The sequence below is a fragment of the Marmota flaviventris genome, chromosome 6 (assembly GCF_047511675.1).
Source record: "Marmota flaviventris isolate mMarFla1 chromosome 6, mMarFla1.hap1, whole genome shotgun sequence".
NCBI classification, from domain to species: Eukaryota; Metazoa; Chordata; class Mammalia; order Rodentia; family Sciuridae; genus Marmota; species Marmota flaviventris.
In genome coordinates this window covers 55,438,544-55,453,323 of record NC_092503.1, presented here as the reverse complement: position 1 = coordinate 55,453,323, position 14,780 = coordinate 55,438,544, and the positions used below count along the sequence as shown (strand labels likewise).

Sequence of the window (14,780 nt, the reverse complement as noted above, 5' to 3'; positions counted from 1 at the left end):
CTTTTAGGATAGAATAATATTATCAGTGGTTGGTAAAAAGTATTGACTGCTAGTTACCCAGTCATTCTACATTTATTCAACAAACATGCATCTTGGAACTGTTTTATGCAAGACACTCTTCTAATTGCTGGGGATACAACAGAGAACAAAGCAAATGAAATAAAATTGTATCTTTACCCTTATAGAATTTACATTCTATTGTGGGAGACAGACAACAAATGGAATACTTAAATACATATATTGACTGTTATATGGTGATAAGAACTGATGGGAAAATAAACAGGGAAAGGGCATGGGAAGGGCAATTGAGAAGTTGTATTTTGGGGTGAAATTTTAAAATGAGGTGGTTCCTGATTGGAATAAGATTAGGAAATAATGGGAGAGAGGCACTGGGATCAGGAAGTAATCAACTCATTCAAGGAATTTTGTCATAAAGGGGAGAAGAGACTAGACATAAAAAGAGGGAAAAGGATATTGATTTTTTTCTTGAGGTAATGAACTTATCCTAAAACTCACTGTGTAGGATTGGGGGGTGGCTCAGTGGTAGAATGCATGCTTCACTTGTGTAAGACCCTGACTTCAATCATCAGCACCAAAATAAATACATAAATAAAAAGCAAAGGCACTGTGAAGGTGGTTGCTCATATTTCTGAGTATTTTAAACAAATAACTCCTGCTTTATACACTTTAAAGGTGTAAATTGTATAATATGTGAAAGAAACTGTCAAAAATCAATCAATTCCTGCAAATAAGTAATAAATCATTAGAAAACAATGACAAAACTTCCATTCACAAAATCAAAAACTGTACAATGTCTGGAAATCTCATAAATATTGTGTAAAAACCTTCATTGATAAAATTATAATAATGAAGTAATAAATATCTTGATAAATAGAGAAATTAAAAAACAAAGAGGGAATAGTAGGATTAAAACATTTTTGCCCCCTGGGGCTGGTGTTGTGGCTCAGAGGAAGAGCTCTCACCTAGCGTGCGTGAGGCACTGGGTTCTCAGCACCACATAAAAATAAAATAAAAGTATTGTGTTCACCTACAACTAAAAAATAAATGTTTAAAAAAAAAGGATTTTTGCCCCTTAGGTACAAAAAAGATTTTGCACCCGTTAAGATAGCTACTAGTAAACAAACAAACAAAACCCCCATGAAATAGCAAATATTGGTGAGGTGGTACAGAAACTGGAACTCCTGTGCACTGTTGGTAGAGATGTAAAATGTAACATTTCTATGAAAAGTGAAAGACATTTCCTCAAAAAAAAAAAAAAAATACAACTGCCATACGACAGGCCCAGCAAGCCACTTCTGAGCACATACCAAAAGAACTGAAAGTAGGATCTCAAAGAGATATTTGTATACTCATATACATAGAGCACCATTGACAACCGCCAAAAGTCAAATTCAAAGAGAAAGTGGAGTGGCAGTTGCCAGGGCCTGGGGGAAGGAGGGAATGAATTGCTATTGAATGAATTTAGAGCTTTAGTTTTGAAAAATGAAAAATTTCCGGAGATTGGTTGTGCAATAATGTGAATATACATGCTATTACTGAACTGCATAATTAGAAATAATTACAATGGTAATCATAATTAAACTTTTAAAAGATATTTTAAAAGATTCTGTGCTGTTTTGTTTTCAAGATGGGAGAAATAACAGTGCTTTAATGCTGATGCCAATAATCTAATAGAGAAGGAAAAACTGATGATATAAGGGAGTGTGTGGAGACCTGGGGTGTGGGACTTTGAGAAGTTGAGGAGGAAGAGATTCACTGCGTGCAGAGGAGGTGAACTTGCACCTTTCATCTGCTTCAAAGAGAAGAAAAGCCAAATATAAAGGTCTGGCTTCTACATCAATGTTTGTAGCAGCACAATTCACAATAGCTAAACTGTGGAACCAACCTTCAGTAGATGAATGGATTAAAAATGTGGCATATATACACAATGGAATATTACTCAGTAATAAAAGAGAATAAAATCATGGCATTTGCAGGAAAATGGATGGCGTTGGAGAAGATAATGCTAAGTAAAGTTAGCCAATCTCAAAAAAACAAATGCCAAATGTTTTCTCTGATATAAGGTGACTGATTCATAGTCGGGTAGGGAGGGGGAGCATGGGAGGAATAGACGAACTCTAGATAGAGCAGAGGGGTGGGAGGAGAAAGGAGGGGGCAGGGGATTAGCAATGACGGTGGAATGTGATGGACATCATTATCCAAAGTACATGTATGAAGACATGAATTGGTGTGAACATATTTTATATACAGAGATAGGAAAAATTGGGCTCTACATGTGTAATAAGAATTGTAATGCATTCCGCTGTCATGTAGTTACCAAATAAAATTAAATAAATAAATAAAAACTTCATTGAAAAAAAAAATAAAGGTCTGGCTTCTGGGTAGGTGGATCGGGAGGTGGGAGCTTGCAGGTCTTTTTCTGATGGCTTCTAATTTCCTTGGGATACAGGAATCTGATCAGGAAGACAGGGGAGGTGAGCATGCTTATTAATCAGGAGGGTGGGAGAACTGGGAAGGGAGTGTAGCTGCTGAACAGCACCAAGGGGACACTGGAATGTGTGGAAATGCATTTAAAATGAGATCAGCCATCAGCAAGCCCATCGACTGCAGAGTGCTGTATGGGTACAGAGCTTGGAGCTCTTGAGGAAGCCTCTGTATTGATTAGAAGCTAAGATTAACAACAGATTTCATCTTATTCTGAGCACAGCATTTAAAAAATTAAGGGCCTATCATGTAGCAATACATTGCCAAATATTATAAAAATAATTTAAAAGAAACTTCAGTGGTGGGAATGAGACATCAGATGCCTGCTGTGACTCAGTCACCATGGCTTTGGTGTGGCTTCTTCATTGGCCAAGGGGCTGCCAGTCTTTGGAGATCATGCACCAAGGGTCCCTAATGGACCCTTCTGGGAATGCTATCCCACTCTGCATGGCTTGTGATGGAAAGGCTGGCTATGAGTACAAGAGGACTCTGGGCAGGGCTCTGGGAGAACCTCAGCTTAATCCACCTTGCAGTTTACAGCCTTTAACCCCAATCTAAAGATAATGATGTTCATTAGGAAAAACAGAATTGGCAAGCTGTCATTTCTCCCCTCCCTGTGAACTTCAAGAAAATCACACAGAGATCCTTGTGATCCTTCCCTAGAAAGATTGATGATGATGATGGTGGTGGTGGTGATGGTGGAAATTTAAACATCTAGACTGTTTATTGTTCATGTAAATCTCACAACAACCCTAACGTGTAATGCTAGGGAGAGTTGTAAATGACAAATATCTCATACACAAAAATTCCAAAAAACTTACATAGAAAATTCTTTCCCGAGTAGACAAACATAACTTGTCTTTAAGTGTGGGCTGCACATATTGACCTCCTTCCACACAGTACAATATGGAAATAGGGGGAAAAGTAACTTTAACAGTGAGGAAAGTTGACAAATATCACCTTAATCCTAATCAAAGGTCAATATCAGCAGTGGGATCTTGATAGTATGTACTTCGTATGACGCCATGAAATGTCACTCTGAGATCTTCCCAAAGATCAATAACCCCAGTCTAGTATTGAGAAAAACCGTAGTCAAACCCCAATGTCAGAACATTCCACAAAATACCTGACCACTACTCTTCAAAATTGCCCAGGTCAACAAAAATAAGGAAAAGCTGAGGAACAATTACATCTCAGGAGCTTAAGGAAACGTGATGACAAAATATAATGTGGGATCCTGGAACAGAATAGAGGACAGCTAATGAAATCTGAATGCAGTACAGACTTTGCTTAATACCAATTTATTATTATTGATTCACTGGTTGTGACAAATGTGCCATCGTAGCATAAGATGGTATCAATAGGAGGAACTAGGGGCAGGGTACTTCCCCAAGTTCTGTTCTGTCTTTTTCTATAAATCTAAGATAAAGGGCTGGGATTGCGGCTCAATGGGAGAGTGCTTGCCTGGCATGACTAGTCACTGGGTTTGATCCTCAACACCACAGAAAACTAAATAAATAAAATAAAGGTATTTGGGGGCTGTGGCTGTGGCTCAGTGGTAGAGCACTTGCCTCACATGGGTAAGGCACTGAGTTCAATCCTCAGCACCATACAAAAATTTAAAAATAAAGGTATTGTGTCCATCTACAACTAAAAAAATATTTTAAAAACATCTAAAATAGAGTTTATTTTTTAAAATATTAAAGACAGAATCTGGCAGGAAAAAAATGGGTAAGTGGAGAGGAGGAGAGAAGAAAGGTCTCTTCCTAGCAGCAAACGATTGGAAGAGGACTCACTAATAATCCTTGACCTTCAAAGCCAACAACAGTGGACAGAAGCTAGTACCATGTCATCTTCACCTGAAGTTCAGAACCTCATTCAAAGCCACAATGGAGTCCTCAGCCAGGGCATGGCTACCAATGGCTGCCGCAGGGGCTTTCCTTTGCCTTAAATTACCATCATGGATAATGTGGCTGGGCAAAGTGTTGGTCCCTGCCAATTGGAGCCACCACCAACAGGGCTGGGAATCTGGGATCAGCTCATCTTTCTTTCTTTCTTTCCTCCTCCTCCTCCTCCTCCTCCTCCTCCTCCTCCTCCTCCTCCTCCTCCTTCTTCTTCTTTTCTTTTAGTGTTGGAAATTGGACCCAGGGGTACTTAACCAGTGAGCCACATCCCCAGCTCTTTTTATTTTTTATTTTGATACAGGGTCTTCCAAAGTTGCTTAGGACCTTGCTAAGTTACTGAAGCTGGCCTCAATCCTGTAATCCTCCTTCCTCAGCCTCCCAACTTGCTGGGATTACAGACCTGTGCCACCTCACCCAGAGAGCTCATCTTTCTTTTCCACTTATAGAACCAAAATATGGGCCTCAAAATTTTCTTACTTTAGCTGTCTTTCAGGGGAGGACCTTCTGAAGGAGAATCATCTGCTGGAGAATCACTGGAGAGAACTGGGAGGGATTTATTTGCAAACTGAGAGTGTGGTCAGAGGGCACTAAAGGAGAAAGGGTCAGTTGATGTAAAATTCAAATATTTTTCTTGTAATAACAGAAGCATTTACTAAAGAGTGGTGAGAAGCAAGAGGAGGGTAATGTGGGCACGGGGGTAATAGTTGGGGAAGCGTGAAGAGGTGTGGAGGCACCTGTGCATCAGCAGAGGATAAACCAACAGAGCACATTTTCTAAATGAGATTGGGTGGCAGAGGGCACATACAATGGCAATGAGATCTGGCTTTTGGATGTGAATTCACAGTCCAGCTAGCACACTCCCAGCTGTGTTCTGAGGCTTGCTACTGTGGCTCTCAGAGCCTGCTTTTCCTCATCTGTAAAGTAAGGATGATGATACTATCGAAGAGGTGAGGCAAGAACTTAATGCAATGTTTAACATGGTGCAAAGTGGGGTTTGATAAGTTAACTGGCATTATAGCTGTTATTATTAATATTGCAACTATTAGAAATTCCAGAAATGTAAATGAATCCCCAGTTTCTTGTTCATATAGCCATGGCAGAAGGGAGAAATTGGGACCCATTTACATTTTCAATGTGTATCACCTAAGATCACATCTTCATGAATCTTTGCACCCACCCTCCTACCTCGCACCTGGCAGATGATACTTTCTGAGCAAGCTATTCCCAATACATCAAATGGTTCCTAAGTACTGCTTATACAAGAGCTGTCCTTTACACTTGCGTGACTTAAGCTATGTCACGCTAGAGAAAAAAAATCATTCATTCAATCAATGAGGCAGTCATGTATTCAACAAATGTTTATCGGGTACCTACTGTGTGCCTGAAGCTGTTCAAGGTGCTGAGGATTCCACTGTGAGTGGAGGCACTAAAATTGTTGCAAGAGGTAAACAACCAACACATAATAATACTCAGATTGTGAGAAGTACTATTCTGAGAAGTGAAATAGATGATGTGATCAAAAGGGACCCTGTGACCAGGGTAGGTATATAAGTGGGTGACATTTAAGTCAGCATTTGAATGTGAAAGGGTGGCCCTTTGTGACTAAAGAAAGAACTTTTCAGGCAGATGATCTAATTCATACCAGCCTCCTAAAGCTTGGCTTCTTCAAGGGACCAGGGTGCCTGGGTTACTTCAAGGAATTGTGGATAAGAGGCAGAAGGGTGGAAAATGGTTAGGTGGTCAGGATTATGTGATGAGGACTTTCTAAGTCAGTACCGTGGGATGAGTTGGGCTCCCCTAAAAAGATGTGCTCAAATCTTAACTTCCAGTACTCATAAATGTTGACTTTCTTTGCAAATAGGGTTATAGATGTAATCACATTGAAATTAAACATGTTGGATGATGGTGGGCTTTAATCCAATGACTGGTGTCCTTATAGAAAGAGAGAGAAATCGACAGACATATAGGAAGAACGCCACATGGTAACGGAGACAGAGATCAGTGATGCACAGAGCTAAGGAACACGAAGGATTGTTGGCACACAGCAGGAACCAGGAAGAGGAAAGGAAGGATTGTCCTCAGGATCCTTCAGAGAGAGCACAGCCTGCTGACACCTTGATTTCAGACTTCTACCTCCACCCAGAGCTGTTGTTTCAAATCACCCAGTTTGTGGTACTTTGTTATGCAACCCTAGTAAACACATTCAGTCAGGAAAAAAAGAGTTTGGATCTTTTTATCATTTAGAGTTACAGAAATAATTAGAAAATTTTGTGCAGGAAGACACAACCCAGATTTTGTTTATAAAGGTAAATGTAGTGTTGCAAAGAGAGTGGTTGGGAAGAGGGAAGGCAACATGAAAGAGAACAATAGTAAGGAGGTCACTGCATGGTCCAGGCAAGAGACCCTGGTGGCTGAATTAGGGTGGAGGCAGGGAAGTAGAAACTAGTTGGATTTGGGAAGTGTTTTGAAAATAGAAGTGAGGTTATGATTGCAAAATCCAGGATAATTTTTAGTTCATTCACATGATCTTTGCTTTGATAGTATATTTTATGTTAGTTTTAAACATTAGCATATTTACTTATTAGCATGTTTACTTATTGCTGCTTTAGCTAACTCTGGGGGAACAATTGCACTGCTTTTGTCCCCATGTTTCAAAATATTTCTACTCAAGAAGTAAACCTTCAGTGTGAAACTTCTGGGAGAGAACATAAAGAGGAGGTCATTCATATTCCAACACGTGGGAAATGGGCAGTTATCAACTCCACCACCACTGCATTGCAGGGGAGTGGCAAGAAGATGGGATTTAGAGATCGTTATGGTTTGGATACATGAGGTGTCACCCAAAAGCTCAGGTTCAGAGAAGAAATGGTAGGGTTATGAGAGCCTACGAATTAATTCCCTGATGGGATTAACTTGAGTGGTAACTGAAGGTGGGTAGGGTATAATTGGAGGAGGTTATTGGGGGCATGACTTTGGGGCATAGATTTTGTATCTGGAGAGTGGGGTCTCTCTTTCTGCTTTCTGATCATCGTGTGAGCTGCTTCCTTCCACCACTCTTCTGCCATGATGTCCTGCTTCACCTCAGGCCCCAAGGAATGGAGCCAGCTGTCTATGGACTGAGACCTCTGAAACTGTGAGTCTCAAGATAAACTTTTCCTCCTCTACAGTTGTTCTGGTCAGATCTTTTAGTCACAGCAGCAGAAAAACTGGCTAAAACAGAGATAGTATCTGGTTTTTGTTGTTGTTTCTTTTCCTTTTTTACATTTAAGACACAAAAATTTTATTATCATTTTACTCGTATTTTGCCATCCTGTATGACCATTATTTTAGTTCTAGTTCTGCTGCCAACTCACATTAGACTATGAGAAACTCACTCAATGCCTCTGAATTTCATCTTCCAATCCATTAATGGGCTAGAGTTGTTGGTTGTTAAGCTCTCTCCCAACCCTTAATGCTGTGTATATACCATGCAGTAGACGAATTTTGGAAGCAATGAATCTGAGTCCATGCCATAAATCAAATGCTCATTAGAAGAAATGTAGCATACTAAATTGAATAATAATTTAGTCTGCTTAAGACCTCAGACTTTAGTCTACTTGCCTGATAGAAATGCAAATTATTTTCAATGACAGAATGTTTGTGGCCAATGACCTAATTCCATTCCTAGGAGTCGATTGGATCCACGGGATCCTCAACTGGATCCACCAATACCTTTTCGCCCTGCACATGGGGGAAAGATTAAATACCCAAGAAATGAAAGCATCAGTATCCTTTGGCCTTGAGGCCTGCTTTGGGCAAATTTGGGATCCTAACTAAATATTCTTTGCACTAAAAGTTTCCTAGGAAAATAAAATTGTCCAAATACAATATACTGTGGGCATTGCAATGACATCAGAAGATGCTTGGAGGTGGGAAGGGAATGTGTCTTTCAGAGATGCAAATGATGTGGGGGAAGGATGAAGGTGCTGGAGATTCTCCCAGCAGCTCTGCGTTGGGTTGAGATTCTCCATCTGGATCTAGAGAGGAGCAGGGAGTGGGCTGCTGCTCTGCCTAGGGTGGGGAGGAATGATTTAATCTTGCTGCCGAGAGGAAAGGCAAGAGAGACACAATGAAACTGTACCCTAGGGTACCAGGAGCAAGAAGGAAGAAGGAAAACCACCAGTGCAGAAAGTGGAATACAGAAAAACAGTTGTATCACTGAAAATCATTTAATGTTACCCTGTCCACCGTGCCCTGTGACCCCAACAATCTTGTTCAGAAGCAACACATTTTGAGAAATGCTTGGTATAATTGGGTTTCTTACAGAAACTGGGGAGGGGGCCAAGTTTCTACATCAGCAGCTGTGGGGTCAAATCAATCAGCCCTGTTGATGAGAAAAGGGACGTTGGAAAGGTGTTTCTATGTATCCTGCTCACAGCAGAACTCAGAGCAGGGGGTGCTGGAGCCAGCTTATATTTATCCATAAGAGATGACTTAAAGTTTCAGGAATATTGCATGTTTATTGCTAAATAGTCATTATTAAAATCCAAGTGTATATATGCACAATTAAATAAAGCTTATTAAAAACAGAAGCAATAAATACTCAAAATTCATCACTTTCTAATCATTTTACTTTGCACCTGTATCACCAAAGCTGTGCTTCTGAACATCCTTTCCCAGCCCATGTCCAGGTTCACCATAATATGGCTCAAAATTAGCTACACGGGGAATATCTTCACCTTGGAAATTGGCAAATGCTGTAGATTAGGGCTGAATTTATTATTGTGTTCAATGACAGACTTGAGAAAATGATGGGTAAAAATGTTAAAAATGCTGACTAAACTTAAAAGTGTTTAAGTCTTAAAAAGTGTCCTTTGTGGCCGTTACATTGGGAGTGGCACAAAAAAAACTAAAATTCTTTTTTTGTTTTCAACAACTATTATCCAATTCACAGTTTTGATCAGCCAGATGGAAATCCTACATCAAAATAGCTGTACCTACCGAATAGAAGCTAGCATTCATCCTTGGAGCCAACCCTTCCTGTCTCTTTAAAAAGATTTCAGTAGTGTTTGTAGTCAGGAAATTTAAGAACATTTACCTGTTGATTTGGGGAGTCTCTGAACGAAGGTCCAAAGCCAAAACAGATGCTTTGAGCTAAGAAGTAAGTGTTCTGTTTGAGAATGAAGGCAGCTATCTTCATAGCAGAGCATGGCTCTTCACAGAAGATATGATGTTAAGAGGCTTTTGCTTCCTTTGTCAGAGATGACAGGGGGCAGTAAGGCCATAAAATATGATGTTCACACAGTGGCAAGCATGCCCCAGCAATGTGGCTGCTGGCCTGAGGTCAAGAGAGAGATGACCAGATGGGCCCTGGGAGGGGGCCTGACCTATGAACTCCAGGGAACATGACCGCCAGTTTAACCCTTCCTTTTCGGCCTGCAATTCACTCAAGTTATCCTCAAGACTCAGAAGCAGTTCGAGCTCACTACTGTTAACTGTTCTTGGGTCTTGAAGGGGGAAGCTTGTGTCAGTTCTTGGACCAGAGAGACCTCCCATATGTGCAAGAGCACAGAGGTGATTGACAGAATAGCTTGGAACACCTCCAGCCAAGAAGGGACAAACGTCCACCGGCACAGACCTGAGATGCAGTCAGCACAATGAGGCCTCCTGAGAATCTCCAGAAAAGCCTGCCAAAGGCTCCAAATAGTATTATTTAATTATGATAATATTATTATCATCAACACATCACTATACTATTTTGACATGATAAATTATATTTTGTTATTTTATAATACTGATGTTATGCTGTATTATTTTGTGGTTTTATATGTTTGTATACTAGTACCATGTTATAACAATAATTCATACTATGCTTTTAGGGTCCAGGTGTCTGTTTGGTCTTCTCTCCAAGAACACCTGCCCCTTCAAATAGAAGGCCATAAACTGCTAGAATTGAGTTTGTAAGAAATGTTTACAGTAAAGGTAAGTGGACTCTGATGAAGGCCTTGGAAGCATTTTCTTAGTAATAAAATACAAAATCTTTAAGGTCAGACCAAGTAAGATCTTATTTCGCTTGGTCAGGAATTCTTTTTAATAACTTCTGTCTCCTAACTGTGACCCAGTTAGCTAAAATTGCCAAATTAGTGGCCATTTGGTAAATGGAGTGAGACTGTCCAATTTCCTTGCTGGTTTCTCCACAATTAAAGTCCTTTCATTAATGGTAAAATGAGGGTGTCAGAATCCAAGGAATTGTCCAAATAAAACCAGGGAGAGCTAATAGGTTGCCAACTTTATTTTGCCAGCTAAGAATATTTTTTAATTACCAAATCCTATCAGCATTTAACATTTAATGAATCAAAAAATTAGTTTACCACAAAACAATAGCAAGCAGATATGTTTCCAAAAAAAAAAAAAAAAAGGAGAAAAAAAAAGCAGAATCATTTTAGCTTTATGAAGACTTCAAATGGTTATCTTTCTCATGTCATCATTGATGGGTGAAAACATCATTCAGTCTGGCACCTTGTTTGGAGTTATTCTTCTAGAACATTAAACTTATGACTTGAGAAGCTGTCCATGATCTCTTGGCCTGAAATACTTCTCATACGTTTTCCTAAATATAAGGGAAGCAGACTCAAAAAAAGAGTTGTGGTGGTTTGGGGATGTGGCTCAAGTGGTAGCATGCTCACCTAGCATGCGTGAGGCACTGGGTTCGATCCTCAACACCCCATAAAAATAAAATAAAGATATTGTGTCCACTTAAAAAACTAAGAAGTAGATATTTTAAAAAAAGAGTTGTGGCTTTTTTCCCCAGAAAAAAAATCCTACAGAGTCACGAAAATGACCTGCTGCTGGCTTTGTGCACAACCTGTACCACCAGCCAACCAACCAAAAAACTCTCATCCTGACCTGAGGTGTCTCTGAGCATCAGGAGCATTGAAAACTGTCCTTTTTAGGAGACAGGAAAAGTGCAAAACCAGGTCCATTCCATGGATTGAATTTCCATTCTTCCTGGCTCCAAAAATGCTGTGTCTGCTGGTAATTTTCATTCTTGGGTCACAGCCCCCAGGGGAGCAAGAAGAAGGCCAAAGAGAAGAGAGAAGTTTTCAGTCTGTTTCTTCAGAGCCTGGACTTGCTTCTTGGCTCTATAAATAGAAGAGCTGCCCAGCCCTAGCCCTCCAGATACAATTCCCAGATGCCAGCAATGGCACAGGGACCTGAGTGAGTGACACCTGCCCTGGGCCAGCCCCAGAGACACAACTCTACACACTGTGAGTGAAGAAGGTTCCCTGTGTCAGAAATGCAACAATGACAGAAGACTTTACCTTATGAGATGACTTAGTAAAAGCTTTTTTTTTTTTCCTACTAAAAGAAAAATGACCTTAAAATAACGTGGAGTAACCAACCTTCCCCACACCTACTGTTTTTATTTTCCAGCATTTGGAAGAACTGGGAGAAGCAACGGGATAAAGGTTGAATTCATTACCAACTGTTTCAGAAGCTCTTTCTGCTGACCTGAAATCATTTCCATACATTTTCCTAATATATGAGAGTTAATTGCCAATTTGCATTTGGGTTTCAGTATTCAGGTCTCAAGATGGAAACACAAACCTTAATTTCAAGAAAAACAAATGGAGGAAAACTTCTGAAACTCATTTCCTAATGCCCAAAAGACTTGTAGAGAACAAGCAGAATATTCTTTCTTCTTCCAACATGTCTTACAGAAGGAGCTGCCCCTCGGGTTTGGGTTGGTTTCTGGGATTGTGGTTACATCTGAAGATCTATTGTCCTTCCAGTCTCTTCAAATCATCGTTAATTCTTAAGAGGGTCACAGGATTTAAAATTTTGCCTGCTTTGCCCTCTTGTAGCCAAACTTGACATCAGCACCTTCTATATAAGCAGGAAACTCAATTAACACCCTGAATTTTCCTTATGGTTGCCCATTTTGAGAGGACTATTCTACGTCCTTTGATACTGGCCTGCTTGTGTTATTCATTTAAATGGCTCAGGAACATCATCTGCTTCTACTCAAAGGAATGACGAACGAATTCTGGGAAATGGCTTCAAGAGCCACCCCAGTAAGAACAGTCAAGGAAAGCTCAGTGTCACAGACACTAATTCAGACGCAGGGTTTAGTAACGTGTGTTCAGCTATGACCCTAAAATCTGCTCGCCTTACAGCTTCCCCATCTGGTGTAATTTGCTTTCTCCACTCGTAAAAATGCATGTGACAGCAGGCATTCTGTGCCACATTGTAACAATGAGGCCTTGTCCCTCGCGTGCTGCCTGGAGAGAGGCTTGTTTCTCAGCCTGTGTTTACCAAGCTCTCCATCTTTCCCTGCGTCTTGCAGTGGGGTTCGGCCCACGTCCCAGGGGGCCCCAGCCCAACACTAGTTCATTGAAAGCCATACCTTGTACCCAGGCTTCCGCCCCCTTTTCTTCGGCATCTTCACAGCTGGTAAGGAGCCAGCGGAAGCAGAATAAAGGTTGTGGACGGCCATCTTCACAGGTGTGGAGTGGAGGGGGGGTCGGCCTCGCTTTCTCCCCGGGATCCTCTGTGACTGCATCTCTGCTGGTGCCAGTCTTACAGAATGAGGTGTCAAATCGCTCACAGGCAGAAGAGGTGCTAAGAATTGGTCCAGACATGAAGCAAAACAAAAACAGAAGTGTTTGGTTTGCAAGGTAAACAAATCCAGTTTGGTGACTTTGGGTGATACTTATTGGAGGGGACAACCAACGAGGTGAAGGTCAGGCACCCCAGGAGTGTTCACAGTGCCCCTGGGATCAGGGAGGTGACTGGCCACTTGGTATAATCCCAAGGACAGCAACTCTCCAGGGGCCTATAACGAGGCAGGGAAGTCACTGACAACCAATGAAACTGGTGATGTCATCAATGACAAGATGACTTGTGTCTCAGTTTCTCAGTTCAGCTTTGGACCATTATAATAGTAGTATGAAATAAATGCGGCCATTATCTCATATTTATTCCTACTCCTTCGATTGGGTTATAAAATGTCATGATCTGTTTTTTCCCTCAAAAAAATTTAACAGTACAATTGTATTGAAGTGCATGATTCCCTCCATCAAAACATGGACAGAGATTTGCATACAGAGATGTTCATTTTAATGTAATTTAGAATTGCAAAAATGAAATGAATACAACTCAAATAATGAGCAACAGGGGAATAGTTAACATATCTACAGAATAAAACAATCAACTTGTTAAGAGCCTTTAGCATCACTCTTTGCATAACCTGATGCTGAGAGAAAGAAGTGTCACACAAATTATGCAGATTGTTATGGAAAAAAGTGGAAGACATGCCAAAACGCCACCACGGGAAAGATATTGGGACTGTGGGTAAGTGTCACCTGTGTAATGCTTTGTGCAGATCCCTGTGCCCTAATAATCCTAGCATAGCATTAAAAATAGGAATCACAAGTTTCTCAGGTAGAATTGCCTAAACCCAGAAGCAAGGAGCAGCTGATGGACCCTGGGATCAGATTTGCTAGAACGTTTAGGAATGTACCAAGTGGGCAGAACATCAGACTTTACCTTGGGCTGATGTTTAGTCATAAAATTCATCTCTAAGGATTAGTGGAAGTATCCAAGGCTGCAGAAGAAGTTGGGGAAGATGATGGGAACAGTCCTTACATCCTGACCAGGGCAGCAGTGGGGAACTAGACTGCTTTACCCAGGAAGCAAAATCTGAAATAGAGGAAATTCTTAAAAACCTGACAGGGGAAATTTGAGGCATCATTTACAAAGGTCAGGTCACTTTGTTAATTCTCTGGAGATTAACAGTATTCTATCAATAATCTTGATTGTTCTTAGAAATACCATATTATATTTAATACATAGAATTTTAAACTATTAATATTTTATGGAATGCACAGTTGAGAATTTTTGATAGAGGAACAAGTTGTTTAGGATATCAATTTTTCCTGTTTTGGTAAACTGAAGAAAAATACCCTATCTCATTGATTCTAAAATACATATTTTATACACACATTTAACATCTCTGAAATCAAGGTACACTGTAGTACTTTAAGTATGTCAGAATTCCATCAGAAGCATTTTTTCTTTCCTGGTAGTACACAAAATAGAGACATGTGATATAATTAAAAGCATCTTAATTATGATCAGTGAACATAAAGTTACTAATATGTAAGCAAAACCAAATCATTCTGGTTCTAGACTTAGTGTCTGGATTCCACAATGCCAACAAATGCCCCTCAAATTCCCTTTTTTATTTTTTCTCTTTGGTAAAGGGGCTACCAAAGATACTGAAAACCAACAAAATGTATTTAATAAGATTTCTGTTATGTGAAACTTGGTCTGAGTTCCATTTTGACCTCTCATCCTCAAGTTTCTGCTTCATTATTAGTTAATCTGTGC

The 14,780-nt window shown here is 40.2% G+C and overlaps 1 protein-coding gene across 9 annotated transcripts in view; it reads right to left on the bottom strand.

Annotated features, from left to right (window-relative positions):
• Scml4 (Scm polycomb group protein like 4) overlaps positions 1 to 14,780 on the bottom strand; it is a 104,282-nt gene that overhangs the window by 44,012 nt on the left and 45,490 nt on the right. For 7 of the 9 annotated variants that reach the window (XM_071613163.1, XM_071613162.1, XM_071613161.1 and 4 more), the window contains one exon: positions 12,796 to 13,010. In XM_071613163.1, the coding sequence (XP_071469264.1) occupies positions 12,796 to 12,951 (156 nt within the window). In that variant the 5' untranslated portion in view covers positions 12,952 to 13,010. Of the gene's footprint in view, positions 1 to 12,795; positions 13,011 to 13,937; positions 14,091 to 14,780 lie in introns of all 9 variants that reach the window. The other 2 variants (XM_071613155.1, XM_071613160.1) reach the window with 1 other exon arrangement.